The 15,667-nt window shown below is 32.1% G+C and overlaps 2 protein-coding genes across 2 annotated transcripts; one reads left to right on the plus strand and one right to left on the minus strand.

The window, feature by feature from the left end:
- Positions 1-2,985, plus strand: LOC100795124 (psbP domain-containing protein 6, chloroplastic). The gene is made up of 3 exons (XM_003554055.4): positions 1-444; positions 1,510-1,826; positions 2,619-2,985. Exons 1-3 carry the CDS (start codon positions 150-152, stop codon positions 2,787-2,789), a joined length of 783 nt encoding a protein of 260 aa, XP_003554103.1. The 5' UTR covers positions 1-149; the 3' UTR covers positions 2,790-2,985.
- Positions 2,986-11,716: 8,731 nt separating this feature from the next.
- On the minus strand, positions 11,717-15,104 carry BZIP37 (bZIP transcription factor 37). Its single transcript, XM_003554056.5, has 2 exons — positions 13,109-15,104; positions 11,717-12,443 (listed from the first exon to the last, which is right to left on the minus strand). The coding sequence occupies exons 1-2, from the start codon at positions 15,018-15,020 to the stop codon at positions 12,001-12,003; spliced, it is 2,355 nt and encodes a 784-aa protein (XP_003554104.2). The 5' UTR covers positions 15,021-15,104; the 3' UTR covers positions 11,717-12,000.
- Positions 15,105-15,667: the final 563 nt, after the last annotated feature.

Below are 15,667 nucleotides of genomic sequence, written 5' to 3' on the forward strand. Positions count from 1 at the left end.
TAGGGAGTATGAAGTGTAGCAACTAAGACGTGTGATCCTGGTGTATCCACAATGGATAAGAAACAGAGTGACTAAGATTCTAACATCAACCTTAAACCTTGTCCTTCATATTACACACATTTCACCAACATTAATTCCCCCAATCTGAAATGTCAACCTTTGCATTCACTTCTTTATTCCAAATCACAGTCTCATCTTCATCTTCATCTTTGCATGCTATCAGAGCCTCAGCTTCTGAGTATGTTCCCTCCCAACACACCCTTAGAAGGGAATTCTTGAAGGGTGTTGCTGCTTTGATGCCTCTTCCACTTGTTGTGCTGATAGAGCCACCCCCTTCAGATGCTAGAGAAGTTGAGGTTGGCTCCTTCCTTCCACCTTCACCCTCTGACCCTTCTTTCGTTCTCTTCAAGGCCTCTGCCAAGGACACTCCAGCCCTTCGTGCAGGTACATTGATTTGAAACAGAGAGAGTGGTTGGTGATTGCATGCCTATGTGTTTGGGCATCACATTTATGATATTCTAAAATCCTGAATAATTTGATAGTATGCCTTAGGAAACTATGATTTTGATGCCTCTCTAGCAAACAATTTGGCGCGCTAATTGATCACTGGGGTCTTCCTAATGATGATTTTGCACCACCTGCTATCTTATTTGATCTAATGGATGCCTCTTAATTGCATATTTAGATATTATAGCTGTGAATTTTGGAGGTTTATGACTTTCAAAAGGTCTTATTATTGTAATTAGCATCTAGGTAGAATTGAATTTTGTAAAATTAACTAGGGGGTTAATGTACAATTTGGTAACTAAAAGTTGATGTCTATAATAAACTCTCATCCTGCACATGGATGCGGGTTTGATTCCTCCTGATGATGAGAAAATCCCCCTTGGTGAGCAACCTCCTCAGGAAGGTCTCCTAGCACCCAAGGTCTAGTTGAGTAGCTACGATTAGATAAAATTGCTTGCAGTTTGGGCCGTGCAGCAATCATCTAGGTAGGCCTATATTGGCAGCCGTAGTATGCCATTGCCCATTGGTGCCCTACTTGGTAGTATTGGGGTGTCTCCCTATTTTACCACATCATCAGCACAAAAAAAGAAAAAGTTCAGGTCTATACAAATGGGTCCTTAGAAGTATCAACCTGATAACAAGTTTACCCTTCATCTCTCAACGTACTAATTTGTATGGACAAAACCTTTCAGGATCAAAGCAGTACAAGTTGCCATTCACTTTCACTGATTCATATATTATAGTCAATAGTAGTTATGAGGTTATCCTCATGCATCTACAATTCTAAATTGCACCTTTTTGGAAAATGTTCAATAAAGTTATTGGCTTCTGATGAATTTTACTGTTGACATTATTATATATATATATATATATATATATATATATATATATATATATATGTTCAAACTTGTTTATATTTAAGAGATCAAACCATATCTCAGGCAGTTGATCTTGTCTACTGTTGTTCTATGCAATTGATACTCTAGATTTAGTTCTTTGCAGGAAATGTGCAGCCATACAAGTTTATCCTCCCCCCGACGTGGAAACAGGCTCGTGTAGCAAATATACTATCTGGAAATTACTGCCAGCCTAAATGTGCAGAGCCCTGGGTGGAGGTTAAGTTTGAAGATGAAAAACAAGGAAAAGTTCAGGTAGTGGCTTCGCCCTTGATACGCCTTACCAACAAACCAAATGCAACAATTGAGGACATTGGGAGCCCAGAAAAACTGATTGCTTCTCTTGGACCATTTGTCACTGGAAACACTTTTGATCCAGAAGAGCTCCTTGAGACTTCAGTTGAAAAGCTTGGTGATCAGACAGTAAATTTTCTTTTCATAGCCTATGTTGTCTGAACGCTTTTCTTTTGGTTTTGCTTATTAGAAAATGAAGAAACTGAATGAAATACTCAAGTAATAAGTTTAATAATTAATAGTTTTTTTTTCAACATTGTCACAAAATCAATGATTTAGGAGTTATAAGATTAACTTGGTGATTGGAAATGGGGGTTTAAGGGGGAAGGGTGGGGGGGAGAGGTCATGAGTTCGAATCCCCTCACTAATATTCTAACAAAACTGACAACTAGCATTGGTTGATCAAAAAACAAAACAAAATCGATGATATTGACTTCAATTCCTATCCTCTAAGCATAAGCTATGCAGAGAGAACAAGAATGTTCCAGTTGAAGCATTTCACTAAAATGAGCAATGTAGAAGAGGTTTATACACACATGTATTACATAAATTGCAATAAGAAATTTCAGAAAACTAAAGTATTTGAAATCTCTGGAGGATGGGGCCTTATGAGCTTTCTGGAGTGTCTTTTTACCAGTAGCATTTCAGTTATTCTTTTGTGTTGCAATATAGTGCTTATGGCAGTTTAGTCCATGTGTCTATTCTTAAATAAGAAACCCCATGTGCCGTGTGCAGCTCCTATTGAAAAAGATAAACAGAACACAAAACCAAGTTTTTTATCTACTGAAACTCACAATTATAGATTGCATTGCATACTCTTCTTTTTTAATATTTTCTTTTCATTTTCCTAGCTAAATATTGTTATAGAAACCTGGTGTTGGCAATTATTAGTGACTAACGTTTCTGAAATGGTGTCTGCAGTACTACAAATACGTGCTCGAAACACCATATGCTCTCACAGGCACACACAATCTTGCAAAAGCAACAGCAAAGGGAAACACTGTTGTTTTGTTTGTGGTTAGTGCCAATGACAAGCAGTGGCAAACTTCTGAGGAGACTCTAAAAGCCGTGCTTAATTCCTTTGAAGTTTAGTTTTCTGTCAAAGGTAAATAAGAGAAGTTTATTTCTTTCTAGTTTTTGTTTATACAAAATTACTCAGAAAGAATTGCATTGGCCACCATTTCAATTTTTTGTGTTCCGAGGTTAAACTTTAACTTTTAACAGTCTGGCATTTTTCTTCTTAGTATATACCTAATTGAGTGAATGACATATGTATTGATTATCTTTATTTTATCTTTGTAACCAAAAAGTAAAATTAACGGAAAAAAAAAAGTTAAATAAGAAGAAGAAGAAGAAGAAAATAAAGAGTAGCTGATTCATTAACTTGATTTGCAATATACTCTGATTCAGTTGTAGATAGAGCTACCACAGGCTGTAAGTTTTCTTTCCAGCAACTAGCAGTGCCAAACAATGTAAATACATATCCAGATAAGGACTTCCTAGTATCCACATTCCCTGCATAGTCTGCGTCCACATACCCCATAATAGCATCTCCTTGAGCTGCCTTCTTGTACTTCATATCAGATTCCAGAGATCCATTCACATACCTCAATACCCACTTCAAAGCCTCCCAATGAGCTTGACATGGATCTGCCATAAACCTGCTTACAATGCTAACAGCATGGGCCAAGTTTGGCCTACTACAGACCATACCATACATGATGCTTCCTACTCCACTAGCATATGGAATAGTATCCATCTTCCTCCTTTCCTCTTCAGTATTAGGAGCTTGAGTAATTGAGAGTTTAGTGTGATGTCCCAAAGGTGTGCTTACAGGTTTAGATTGATGCATCCTAAACCTTTCCACTACCTTCTTCAAATAGCCTTGTTGAGATAAGAACAATTCTCCCTTCATCTGATTTCTTACAATATCCATCCCAAGAATTCTCCTTGCAATATCAAGATCCTTTATCTCAAATTCCGAACTTAACCTCTCCTTAAGCGTACTAATCTCATCCTTGCTTGAGCTATCTATAAGAATATCATCTACATACAGGAGCTAGAAAAGGACACATTTTTCTTCTCTTCTCAAGATGTAGACACAACTATCATAACTACTCCTTAGAAAACCTATCCTAGAATGAAAGTCATCAAACTACTTGTACCACTGACACAGGCTCTGTTTCAAGCCATACAGTGATTTCTTCAAGAGACATACCTTAGTATGATCTTCTACAAACCCGAAATCGTTGTTTCCAGAAAACTTCTCGATATTGTACTTGGTACCCATGGTTTATCTTTCTTGATTTCTTGATTCCTTTTCTTTCTCCCCAGAGACAGCCCCACTTGTTGGTTCTAATTACCAATAAGCAGAAAGAAATAGAAACTACCAAGAAACCATGAACATTCAACAAGAAACACAAAACCCAAAAGCAAGAATGTAAAACGAGAACACAATGCAATTATGTGGTTCAGCCAATATCACCTACATCCACGAGAATAACAACTCCATTCTGAAACTAAAATCAACGAGATACAACAGAGAACCCCGTTGGTTCTACCCTTACATTTAAGAAGAACTCTCAACAGGAACACAAGCCTCACTCTGTTTCTCTCTTCGTACCCAGTGTTTTCTCTCTTATGTTTCTCACAGCAATCACATTGCCTCTCACACTGAATACAGTTAGTTACTCTTAAACAAAGATCCCATGCCCTATATTTATAGGCCCCAAGTCACTAAGAATCAACAACATAAGCCTAACATAAAACACTCAACAGTTTGATGCGTATCAGATTAATGAAACAAACTGTTCTGTCTGAGTGAGCATCAGATTGAGTCAGTCTGATTACAACAGACGATTCTCATCAGACCGAATGTCCATCAAATTGAACAACAGATTTTGAGTCACAGACAACACTATATCATTTGCCTGAATGTCTTTTTTCATATTATCCTCACAATTATTCTTGATGTTTTTACTTTTCAGTGTTAATGAGCTCTACAACTTTCTTATCACGTAATTGTACAAAATTGAAATTTCAATGGCCTCAACATAAGTGTTCCCTTTACCTTGATCATATAAGGTGTAATTTTTAATGCATTTTTTTTTCATCAAAATATACTGACTTGGACTGTTGGATCTAAAATACATTATTTCTTATCACGTAATTGTACGAAATTGAAATTTGAATGGCATCAACATAAGTGTTCCCTTTACCTTGATCATCTAAGGTGTAATTTTTAATGCATTTTTTTTATCAAAATATACTGACTTAGACTGTTGGATCTGAAATACATTATTTGTAGAATGATTCTAAATCTTTCTACTAATATGATAAAAATAACTTTTCTTTATTGCAAAAGATAAACATTAAAGGAAGAGAACATAGTGCACCCGCATACATGACGCACTCTCAACACACTTGTGCATATATAAACACATACACAAAGTCACAAAGAAAGACAAATATATATTCATCTCAATTTAGATTAGCAATCATACATTTTCCTTTTCGGATCCTAAAAATAGGAAGGGAAAAGTAACTAAAGTCATGTGACTCATGTCCATACCATTCTATTTTATTTTTTAAAAATCCGATTTTTTTTCCAGAGCACATATTAAGTTGAAACAATCTCAAATTAGTTAATCTAGTGGTAAAAAAAAATTAATTTCTTATAGATTGTTTCCTTTTTCCTTAAAAAATTCAATAGCCCAGATCAACTTAACATCGAGACTTAACCATCTAATTTAATCCTTCTATGAATGAACCCATAAAATCTCTATTTTTAATCCCACATACCCGGGCGTTGCGCGGGTTTATAAATAATTAAAAAAATATTTAAATAAATTATTTGTTTGATAAATCAAATTTAAAAATATAATTATCAATCATATTTTGTATCATTTTTTTATAAAAGGAAATAAAAAAAATTATGTACAAATTAAGATATTTATATTTATCAATATATTTTAAGGGAATATTCCAAAATTGAAGGTGGGTCGCTCAACGAAAGTTGATTAACATATGAAGATAATAGTAAATATTATGTATAAATTTATAAGAGCAATATAAGAATAAAGTGAAATTAAAATAATAAAACAGCCAAAGAAATATATTTAATGAAAGAAAAATAGTCATCTATAATGGTAAAACACGTAAAAATGATGTGAATAAAACATCGAAAATTGTTCATTTAAATAGAATTTTTGTATTTATTTCCTTTTGCTGGTGATCTATTATTGAATTTTGTTTTTTTTAGTGTGCTCTATTTTAAACTTTGAAGTAAGATTGACTCAACATCAGAGGATGTCTCAAAACAATTTGTTTATTCGCCTCTCTTTTTAATGGACTTTCTGAGATTGAATCAACCTCATTTGATGATGAAAATGCATCTTTTGACTTCTTGGATGCTTGTAATTTTGAGCTTACAAATTATTTTTTCACATTTTTATTTAATGGGCTTTCTTCTTCTTTTATGATGTCTTTTGACTTCTTGGATAGTTGTAGCTTTGGACTTTGATTTGTGATAGTTTGTTTATTCGCCTTTTTTTCTTAATGGACTTTGTGAGATTTAATAAACTTATTCATTAGAAGATGAATATGCACCTTTTGACTTGTTGGATGCTTTAACTTTGGACTTTGACTTATAATTAATCCTTCATCCGACTCTCATCTGATGATTTGTCGTGGTGAAGTGGGTTCATTTTTTTTTAACAAAAATATTAATTAGTGGGCAAAACTATTACTATTTTGTACAAGAAGTAAAAATGTAAATAAATTATAAATATGACTACTTGTTTAATTTCTTTGAGGAGAGGATCATGTTGAATGATATTTTTTTAGATAAAAGTCCTTATATAAGTTTGAAATCCTTCCTTCAAGTTGTAAGTTGTGAGCTTGATTTCAAAAATAAAAATGCACTTGCAAAGGTATACAATACTGGGTATGTCAACCTTATTTGCATTTTGGGTGTGAAGGAGTTCTATTGTGTTTAGAATTTGTTGTGTATCTCGATCCAACATTATGAATGTTGTTACACTGGTGTCATCAGATACTTTCAATTGTATCTTGAACCTAAAACAAATTTTAAATTTTTTAATATTTATTTAATTATGTTATAAAAAATAATTCATTATATTCAAATATTAAATCTTGTTAGTGGGTACTTGGATGACTATTTGCATTCTCTACAAGTGTATTAAGTTCTCTCTTTTGTAACTTTCTTTTGACATCTCTCACAAGCAACATAGTTTTAACCCAAACGTATGTCGATGTCATAGATTGTTGCATGAATTGTGAACACATTATCCTATTATTTTATATATGTTAAAACTAAGAAAAAATAAAGTATTATTGAATATTATGAATATGAATGTCATGATAGGTTAGCATACCTGTGATTCTGATCTTCATCTCATAGACATTATATCTTGCTGCAAAGATCTTCTATTTTTTTACATTCTCTTGTCAAGATAATGTTGGCAGAACTTGGAGAATATAATTTTTTATTTGATGTTGCTCTATTTTTTTTTTCTACAAAGTAGTTATTTAAAATAAAATTTATAATTTTTTAACTACATTAATCAAAGAATTAGAATAAATTAACGATTTTTTTATTGAATGTTACAAAATGTGTATAATAAAATAAAATAAAAAAGGAAGTTCATTTTACCCTATCTCATAACTTTACAAAATCAGGATTGTCTAGGTTGATATAGATCATCGGACTTGAAGTTAAGTTAATTGAATACTCATATGAAAAACAATTATTAAAATATAAATGTTAGTAAATGAAAATTATTATAGTAAATAAAATATACAAAAATATTGCAAGCAAAAAATATGATATAGGCTTAAATGAATTAAAATCATTTATTTATGAAATAAGTTGAATTGAAAACAATATGTAAGATAGTAAAGAAACATCTCAAATAAATAAATAAATATTAAATTAAATAACATGTTAATATAAAAATAAAGAGAAAAAATTATGGATCAATTTTTATTTAAATGTTATTTAAAGATTATATATATATTTAAATTTAGAAAACTAATTTTAATTTTCATAGTGAAATGACATGACTATCGTTTAATATAAACATTAAGTACAATTTAATCATTTATTTATTTAGTTATCCATATTTTTTAGCTAAATTATCTATATATATAAAGAAAATAAAACAGATAAAGTAGTAAGATATATAAAGTGTACAATATAAATTTTGTTAAGATAGTTCTATCATCCACTCTTCAGAGTTAGAGTTTCCATTGAACCAAACTCAAAATAGTGTAGATAAATGCTAATGAATATGTTATTGATTTTCTTGACAACATTAGTAAGCAAAGGAAATCTTTTGAAGGTTTGTATTCATTATTTAGTGAGACAATTTTTAAATTATGTATGGTGTATAAGTTCTCATCTTGTAAAATATCATTAAATTTTGAAATTATATTCTTTTGTATTGCTCCATGTAGTGGAGTTTCCTTGTAATATATTTAAAAGTACAAATCAGATTAAAATTAAAAATGTTAAATAAATTTAATCAACATAAAATTTGTTTAAAGTAATTTAATGTAAAAAAATACATTTTGTGATATGTAATATTGGAGATAGTCTATAAAATTATATTTGTAATAGTTAAAGTTGAGGTAAAATATATTTTTTACAAACTAATGTGAAAAATAAATAAATTTCAAGTTTGTTTAACCAACATATTTTTTTATAGATTAATTTGAAAACTAATTTTAGATTATGAACTTTGTTGATGTGAAATATTTATTTTTATTTATATTTATAGAGTATAAAATATATTAAAATTTAGAAATTACTAATATACAAAAATTAAATGATATGTAAAATGTAAAAGGAAATGGTTATCTTTTCATCCAGCAACACCATTCTCAGTAACATTAGATGTTACTCATTTTTTTTGTTATAAACATTCCACAATCAAGCAATACGTACTTTTAGAAACCAATCATCAATCTGTGTTGAGGTCTTCGATAAATTCATATTTCATTCTATTTTGCTAGATTCTTATGCAAAGAAAGAGAATATAGTAGATGAAGCTTATATGTAATTAGAAAACATTTCCAATTATATAAAATTATGATAAGTAAGGTAATAAATAATTTTAATATGTATTGAGTTAAGAAATTGAAATTTAAAATTTAAAATTATGTTGTACATTAATAATGAAATCAAATTTGAATCAAATAATTAATATAGATAAAAATCAAATTGTGTCATAATGAGACATAACAATGATATAAATTTAAATTTAAAATTCAAAAGTGTACCATACAGTAATAATCATAAAATCAAATCTAAATTAAGTATTCTAATATGAGAAATTAATAAAAAAATGTGTTCTAATGAAAATTTAGAATGTAGTAATTTTTTTACAACGAGTAATGAATAATTTTAAATTTTAAATTATATTTAATTACCAGTTAAATATTAATTGTTAATTAATTTTGAGAGGCTTATATATTTATTAAAATATATAATGTAAAAAAATATATAGAATGTATATAGTATTAAATATAAAAAATAATATGGAAGGGAATGCAAAAGAGTGTGACATTTGCTCCAGCTGTTATGCTGCGATCAACGCATTGTGGCTTTGCTTGCAATCGTGTGGCACATATGTTGCTTCTATTACCATGCAGGAGTTTGTTGTGCTCTTGTTGGGTAAGGCTTGTGATTGCAAGTGGTGTATCTTTCTTTTATTGTCATTGTTGATGCTCCTGGACATGAGAAGAATTTAGAGGTGAGTAAGACTCAATTAAAATGCATTGTATGATTTTGTAAGATTGTGAGTAACATTGAAGAATGAGGGTCATGAGCATAAGAAACATTTGAAAATCACTAAGATTGAATTAAAATGTTTTAGCATAGGATTTTGTTATGTTGTGAGTAAAGTTGAGGAAAGAAGAAAGAAAAGAAAAGTGATAGACACAAAAGAAAAATGTTCTCCTTTTTTTAAATCATCAATTTTGCTTACATGATAGAATAATAGTAAAGAGTTCAATTTTTATATATTATAAATAGATAGATTGCATATATTAGATGCTTTGACTCTACCTTCAACAAATCAATTTAGTGACCATACTAAGTGTATTGAACTCGTAAAAACTTTATTTTTAATCTAAATTATGTATACCGCATGCTTTGACTCTAGTTTCAACAAATCAATTTAGTAACTAGATTAAGTGTATTTAGGTCAATATTTATGCATTATTTTGAATAAAATTATTTTTGAAAATTAATGTTAAAAGTAAAATATTTTGTTTAAATATTTTATTATAAAAATAAATTAATGGTAAAATTCAATATAATATTTTTTTATGTGATATAAGGGGATATTTGATACAAGTGAAAGTTTTAATTTCATGAAAATTTGAAGTTGTGAACTTTTTAGTCATGTTTCCACAAAATTGTTGACATTGTTTAACAAGTTACTTATTTTATGATATTTAGTTTTTTTTTTACCATCGAAGGAGATCTCCATGTCATGTTTTCGTTGTTTAAAATTAGATTCAGTTGCTCATATAATCAACGGTTGTTTATGGTTAAAATATATTTTATTGTCTCAATTAAAATAATTGAACTAAAATAAAATTATTTTTTTTAGTTCTTAAAATAAAATTTTGATTGAAACAAAAGTAAGTATAAATAATAATAAAAGTATAAAACTGTGGGTTGCTATATCATTGGAGCAAAATGTGTATGTGTTACCTAAATATAATGTGATATTGTAGAAACCAATGAATAGAAGATAAAGAATTTAAGATAAGTTACTTAAATTGTAACTATTAGAGATATTTATAGGTTGTTTGGTTTGAGTGGTGTTGAATTTAGTTTTCTTAATAAAGATATGGAGTTAATAAAGATATTGAGTTTGAGTTCTATAGATAAAAAATGTTTGGGAGGAGAGATTTTGTCAAAGTTAAATTTTTTGATAAAGATTAATCATTGATAAAATTATGATAAATATTTCGTACAAATGACATAATAATAAAAAAAAAATTATACCAATCAGAAATGCTCTAACTTTCTCAAGTTAAGAAAAAAATTGTGGTAAAAATATCCCCATTTTTAAGGAGTCAAAATATCACTTTACTTTTATTAATTATCTAATACGATAAATAATTAATTTTTTTAGTAAAAATATCACCTTACTCTTTTATTTCCAAAAAATTTATATAAATATTCACAAGAGTATTTATAACCAACCAAATAAATTTTAATTGTTTTAAAAAAATCATGATTCTCAAATACAACAAATTTCAATCATTTTTAAAATTCATCCCTCAAGTTACTGAAAATTGATTTAAACTCAATCAATTCCTCTAAATTAGACCAAAAGTGAAACACAAAAGCATATATAAAATCACATTAATTATTCCCAAAACTTTAAGGAGAAAAAAATATAATTCTACAAAAGAAAATAATGTAAACTACTATTTTGATTACATTCTCATATTAATTTCTAAATTTTTAAAATAAATACTTAAATCTTCTAATTGTTTCATCTAAATCCCTAAATTTAACTACTAACTCTTATTAAACTACATTTTTATAAACTTTGAACTAGTATAATTGACAAATTACACTTTCAAAAATTTATTTGAAAATTCTTTAAGTATAATTGACAAATTACACTTTCAAAAATTTATTTGAAAATTCTTTAATTTAAAAGACAACAATATAACATCATTATCCACTTTTAGAGACAAAAATAAAATAATTTAGTCAAATAATGGAAGTTTTTTAAAACTAAAAATACTATTCACAGTTTCACTCAGAAGCTAAGTAAAAAAAATCGTAATAAAAGCGACTAAAGCACTTCACCAGATTTTTAATCTAAATCAGTTTTACAAAAACATATACATCATAAAATCAAGTTCGTGCTTTGATCAAAAATCAATTTTATAAAATTCATAATTATCCAAAATCTTTGTCCCAAACACATTTCGACTATAAATTCAATAACGCATGACATGGGAACCACTTTTAAACTCTAAGGTGGGCATATATTATTAAGTTTCTATGAAAGGTCTCAACTCTACACCCAGTATTCACCAAAAAAACTCAGTACACGCAGTTGGTCAACCCCATTCAAGCCCAGCTCCTAAATTCTCAGGTACATTTTCAAGACTGCTACTTTAAATATGTTAATATGTACAAAACTGGAGATGAGTTTCTTTCCTTCCCAGTCCCCCACATCCTTTGTTACAGAAACTAGAACTCAGGTTAGATGCTTCGGCTGCATCAAAACTTTTTTCCGAAGGATTGTCATACGTAACCAGTCACCAAATGGGGAGAAGCACGAGGCAGACCACAAGAGTAAGTGACATACTTGACACTATCAATTAGCACAACCACAAAAATCCGAGAGAGTGACTTTGGTCTCATCATGCCGTCAACATCAACATCACCATCGCCAGCCTCTTTGGGATCAACAAGGACTGAAACTACCATAGAAGACTTATTACCATGGAGGTGGTCTTTCTGCAAATTCTTTACTCGTTCTTCAGTTATGTTCAGACTAGATCCATTAAGCGGCTCTGGGAGCTCATGAAGGGTTCTTCTATTCCTGGTCTTTTTGACACTGGTAGCATTCTGACGGTTTTCAGTGGAAACATTGGCTACTGATGTTGCAGGAACTATTGCTCCAGGACTTGGAGAAACATCAAACTGGAAAACTTCAGTGCACATGCCAGAACTTAACATTGGCCCTGCATCAAGGAATGGGAGAACTCAGTGTATATTTTCAATGTTATGTGGGTATCAGAGAATAGGCCAACAGGTCCTTTATTTTATTTTAGACAACTAGCAAAAAACTTTGCTCAAGCATGATTGAGAGGTGGACATCTCAAAGACATTGTTTTCAGCTCTTATATTCAACAGACACCATAGTGTATATCATGGCCTAAGAAAAGCTATTCTATAACAAAGATCAAAATGAACCAAAACATGCAAAAATTAACTGGATACTTTGTAAATTAAGCACTATTAAAGCCAAGCTCATCACACTAGTTTGAGACTCCCAAAGAGCCAAAGTAGTCCATCTAACCAATTTGGAAGACACACTGAAAGACTTACTCACACAAAAAACGTTAGCAAATAAAACATCTTCAAAGGAAACCAAGGAACAGCAAGAGCAAACACAAAACATGTTAGCATAGATAGCATATTCAAGACTTGATCATCACCAACATTAAAAGCCTTATTAAGCCTATAATTTGTGCTACAATATTCACAAATTAAGGTTAGACAGAAACCAAAAAGACATAGCATAAGTCAATAGAAAGCGTTAATGTAACATTTTCATCCCTATCATGCAACCTATACAATTACAGAGTAAAATTCAGAAGGAATGTCAGAATATCCGGATAATTACCTACGAGACCTTCACGGAACCACTGTTGCATTTTACCATCAGTTACAGAGGACTTCATATGGTCCTTCAAAACTTTGGTTGAACCAGAGCCAAGAGCCTTCCTCTGTTCAGGAGAAACACTATACACATGTGGATGTTGACCTCTGCTTCTTCCAACTCCAGGAATAGCCAGTGCAGAATCCAAATCCTTAGGAATGGCCAACCCAGTTTCTCTCTTGTCCTTCTTTGCCTCGGCAGTTTGAGATGCCATGGCTTTCTCACTGGCCATAATGGAATGGATAATCAAGTTCCCATCAATCTTCACCATCTTATCATTCCTAGGTACATACAGAGAAGCAACAAGAGGCTCACTGGCATTGCCCTGACGACCGAAATCATCCGAGCCTTTCCGACGATCATGCCTTTCTTCTCTAAAATTCCGGCCTCGCTCATAATTCACTCTGTCAGAAACACTAAACCTCCCACCATTAGAAAACCCTACATCCTCATCTCTTTCAGACCCATTCCTACGACCATTCAAAGACCAAACCTTCCCTCCACCTTGACCATACACCCTATCACTAACATAATTAGACCTACCAGTACCAGGAACATTCTCCACTAAACCCCCAAACCTAAAATCAACAAGAGGAACAAGCCCACCGAAAAGCATGATAAAGAAAAACAAACCCAGCAAACTAATGCTAGCAACCTTCGTAGTTTTCCCCTCACTCTTCTTGTTCTCACTCTTTTTACCCTTGGGGGCTGAAGCAGGTTGCTGAGGCTTCAACCTAGGAATGGGAACCAAAGGAACCTGAGACCCTTGAGGCTTAACAACATAAGGAGCACAAGGCATCCACGGATAAGGCATAGGTGCCATTGGAGGATGATGAGGGTACATCCCAGGAGCAGGTGCTGGAGGAGGAGGACACATGACACCAGCAGCACCCACTTGCTGTCTAAGTGTAGCATTCTCAGCCACCACATACGACATCTTACTACTCATATCAGCAATGATGGAATTCAATGATCTCACTTTCTCCTCAAGCTCCTCCACGTAATGCTTCTTCCTCTGCCTAGAAAGCTGTGCACTTTCCCTGTTCCTCATCAACCTCGCCTTCCTTTTCTCATCCTCATCGTCAATTCCATTCAAACCAGACTGAGACTGTTTCTCGGTGTTATTATTATTATTCTCCACCGAGGAAGAGAACCTTCTGTGCTTGGTAGCACTTCCATCGCAACTTTCTTTCTTTCTCTTCAGATCAAAAGCTGGAGTTTCCTCCATTTTCACACCATTGTTTGTAACTGCATGCGCATGAGACGATGTTATGTCCCTCTCGTAAGGGCCGGAATCAGGTGAGGGCGAGTGCATGGCCTCGTATACACCCGATCCGCCGTTGCCGGAACCCTGCGACGAAACCGGTCCGTTAGAAGACTCCTCCCGGTCGCAAAACTCAGCCTCCGGCGACGGAACGCTCGAAACCCTAACATTATCCGCGGAATCGCCCTCGCCGGAAACCGCGGACACGTCGGAATCCGGCGAATCGGAATTCTTTGCGTCGATCGGCGGCGAAGCGGAGTCATAATTAGAGTTACAGACGTCGGGGAGGAGGAAATCCTCGGCGTCGGAGGGGATGAAGATGTCGTCGAGTTCGTCGAGGTCGTCGAAGGTGATTTCGAATTCCCCGTTGTTGTCGAAATCCATGCCGAATTCGAGATCGGAGGCGAAGGGGAGCGCGTCAGTGGTGTTGAAGAGCGAGTCCATGGAGGGGATGAGGAAGGCGTTGAAGTTGGAGGAGAAGTCGCCAAACACGAGATCAGACGCTGGAGGCTCCGGTGACGGCTCCACGGCGGGCATTGACGCAGTCATTGGTGAGGGTTTCTGAGATATGGTTTTGGAAATTTTTGGGGTTTCGTTAGTTATTTGAAGCATCGCGCGTGGGGATCACGCGCTGAAACCCGTGTACTGTGATGAATAGTTGCTTTGTCTGTGTTCTCGTCTTCCGCTGACTCGTGTACCACGCGTTGCGAGGAGCGGATTAATGCGATTTTATGAAATGTTATTACAGGCGACACCGTTTTACGCTCTCCTCCCATTATAATTATTGTGTTTGAGATAAAATTTATCCAAGATAATTGTATTTTACTTTTTCAATGGAATAATAACTCTATTTTTTTTTTTACTTACGTTGCTTGGAATATTTATGGTAACTAATAAAATTTATATATAAATTAATAATGATGTAAAATTAGTTTTATAAATTTATTATTCTATTTCATCAATTTATTATTTTTTATTATTTTATTTAAAATAACCTTAGACAAATATTATTTTGGGATCAAGAAAATATTTTTTAGGGTCTTTGCTTGCCTAAGAAATATTATTAAAAAATTAGAAGAAAAAAATATTTATTAAAAAATCATAACAAGAGACAAAAAGGACTCATGAAAAATACAATTTTACATATTTTAATAAAAAAAATTGAAAGTATATTCATTTAAGATTTTAAAAGATTTTTTTTAAAATATTGAGATATTCAATTAAGATTTTTAAATAATAAAAACAAATTTTATGATATT

This window comes from Glycine max, chromosome 19 (genome assembly GCF_000004515.6).
Source record: "Glycine max cultivar Williams 82 chromosome 19, Glycine_max_v4.0, whole genome shotgun sequence".
NCBI classification, from domain to species: Eukaryota; Viridiplantae; Streptophyta; class Magnoliopsida; order Fabales; family Fabaceae; genus Glycine; species Glycine max.

Excerpts from the sequence above, each read along its gene's own strand:
- LOC100795124 (XM_003554055.4), top strand. The coding sequence starts at position 150 with ATGTCAACCTTTGCATTCACTTCTTTATTCCAAATCACAGTCTCATCT. Across the intron at positions 445-1,509 it reads CACTCCAGCCCTTCGTGCAG|GAAATGTGCAGCCATACAAG; the intron begins GTACATTGATTT and ends AGTTCTTTGCAG. Across the intron at positions 1,827-2,618 it reads AAAAGCTTGGTGATCAGACA|TACTACAAATACGTGCTCGA; the intron begins GTAAATTTTCTT and ends TGGTGTCTGCAG.
- BZIP37 (XM_003554056.5), bottom strand. The coding sequence starts at position 15,020 with ATGCTTCAAATAACTAACGAAACCCCAAAAATTTCCAAAACCATATCT. Across the intron at positions 12,444-13,108 it reads GTTCCGTGAAGGTCTCGTAG|GGCCAATGTTAAGTTCTGGC; the intron begins GTAATTATCCGG and ends TCCTTGATGCAG.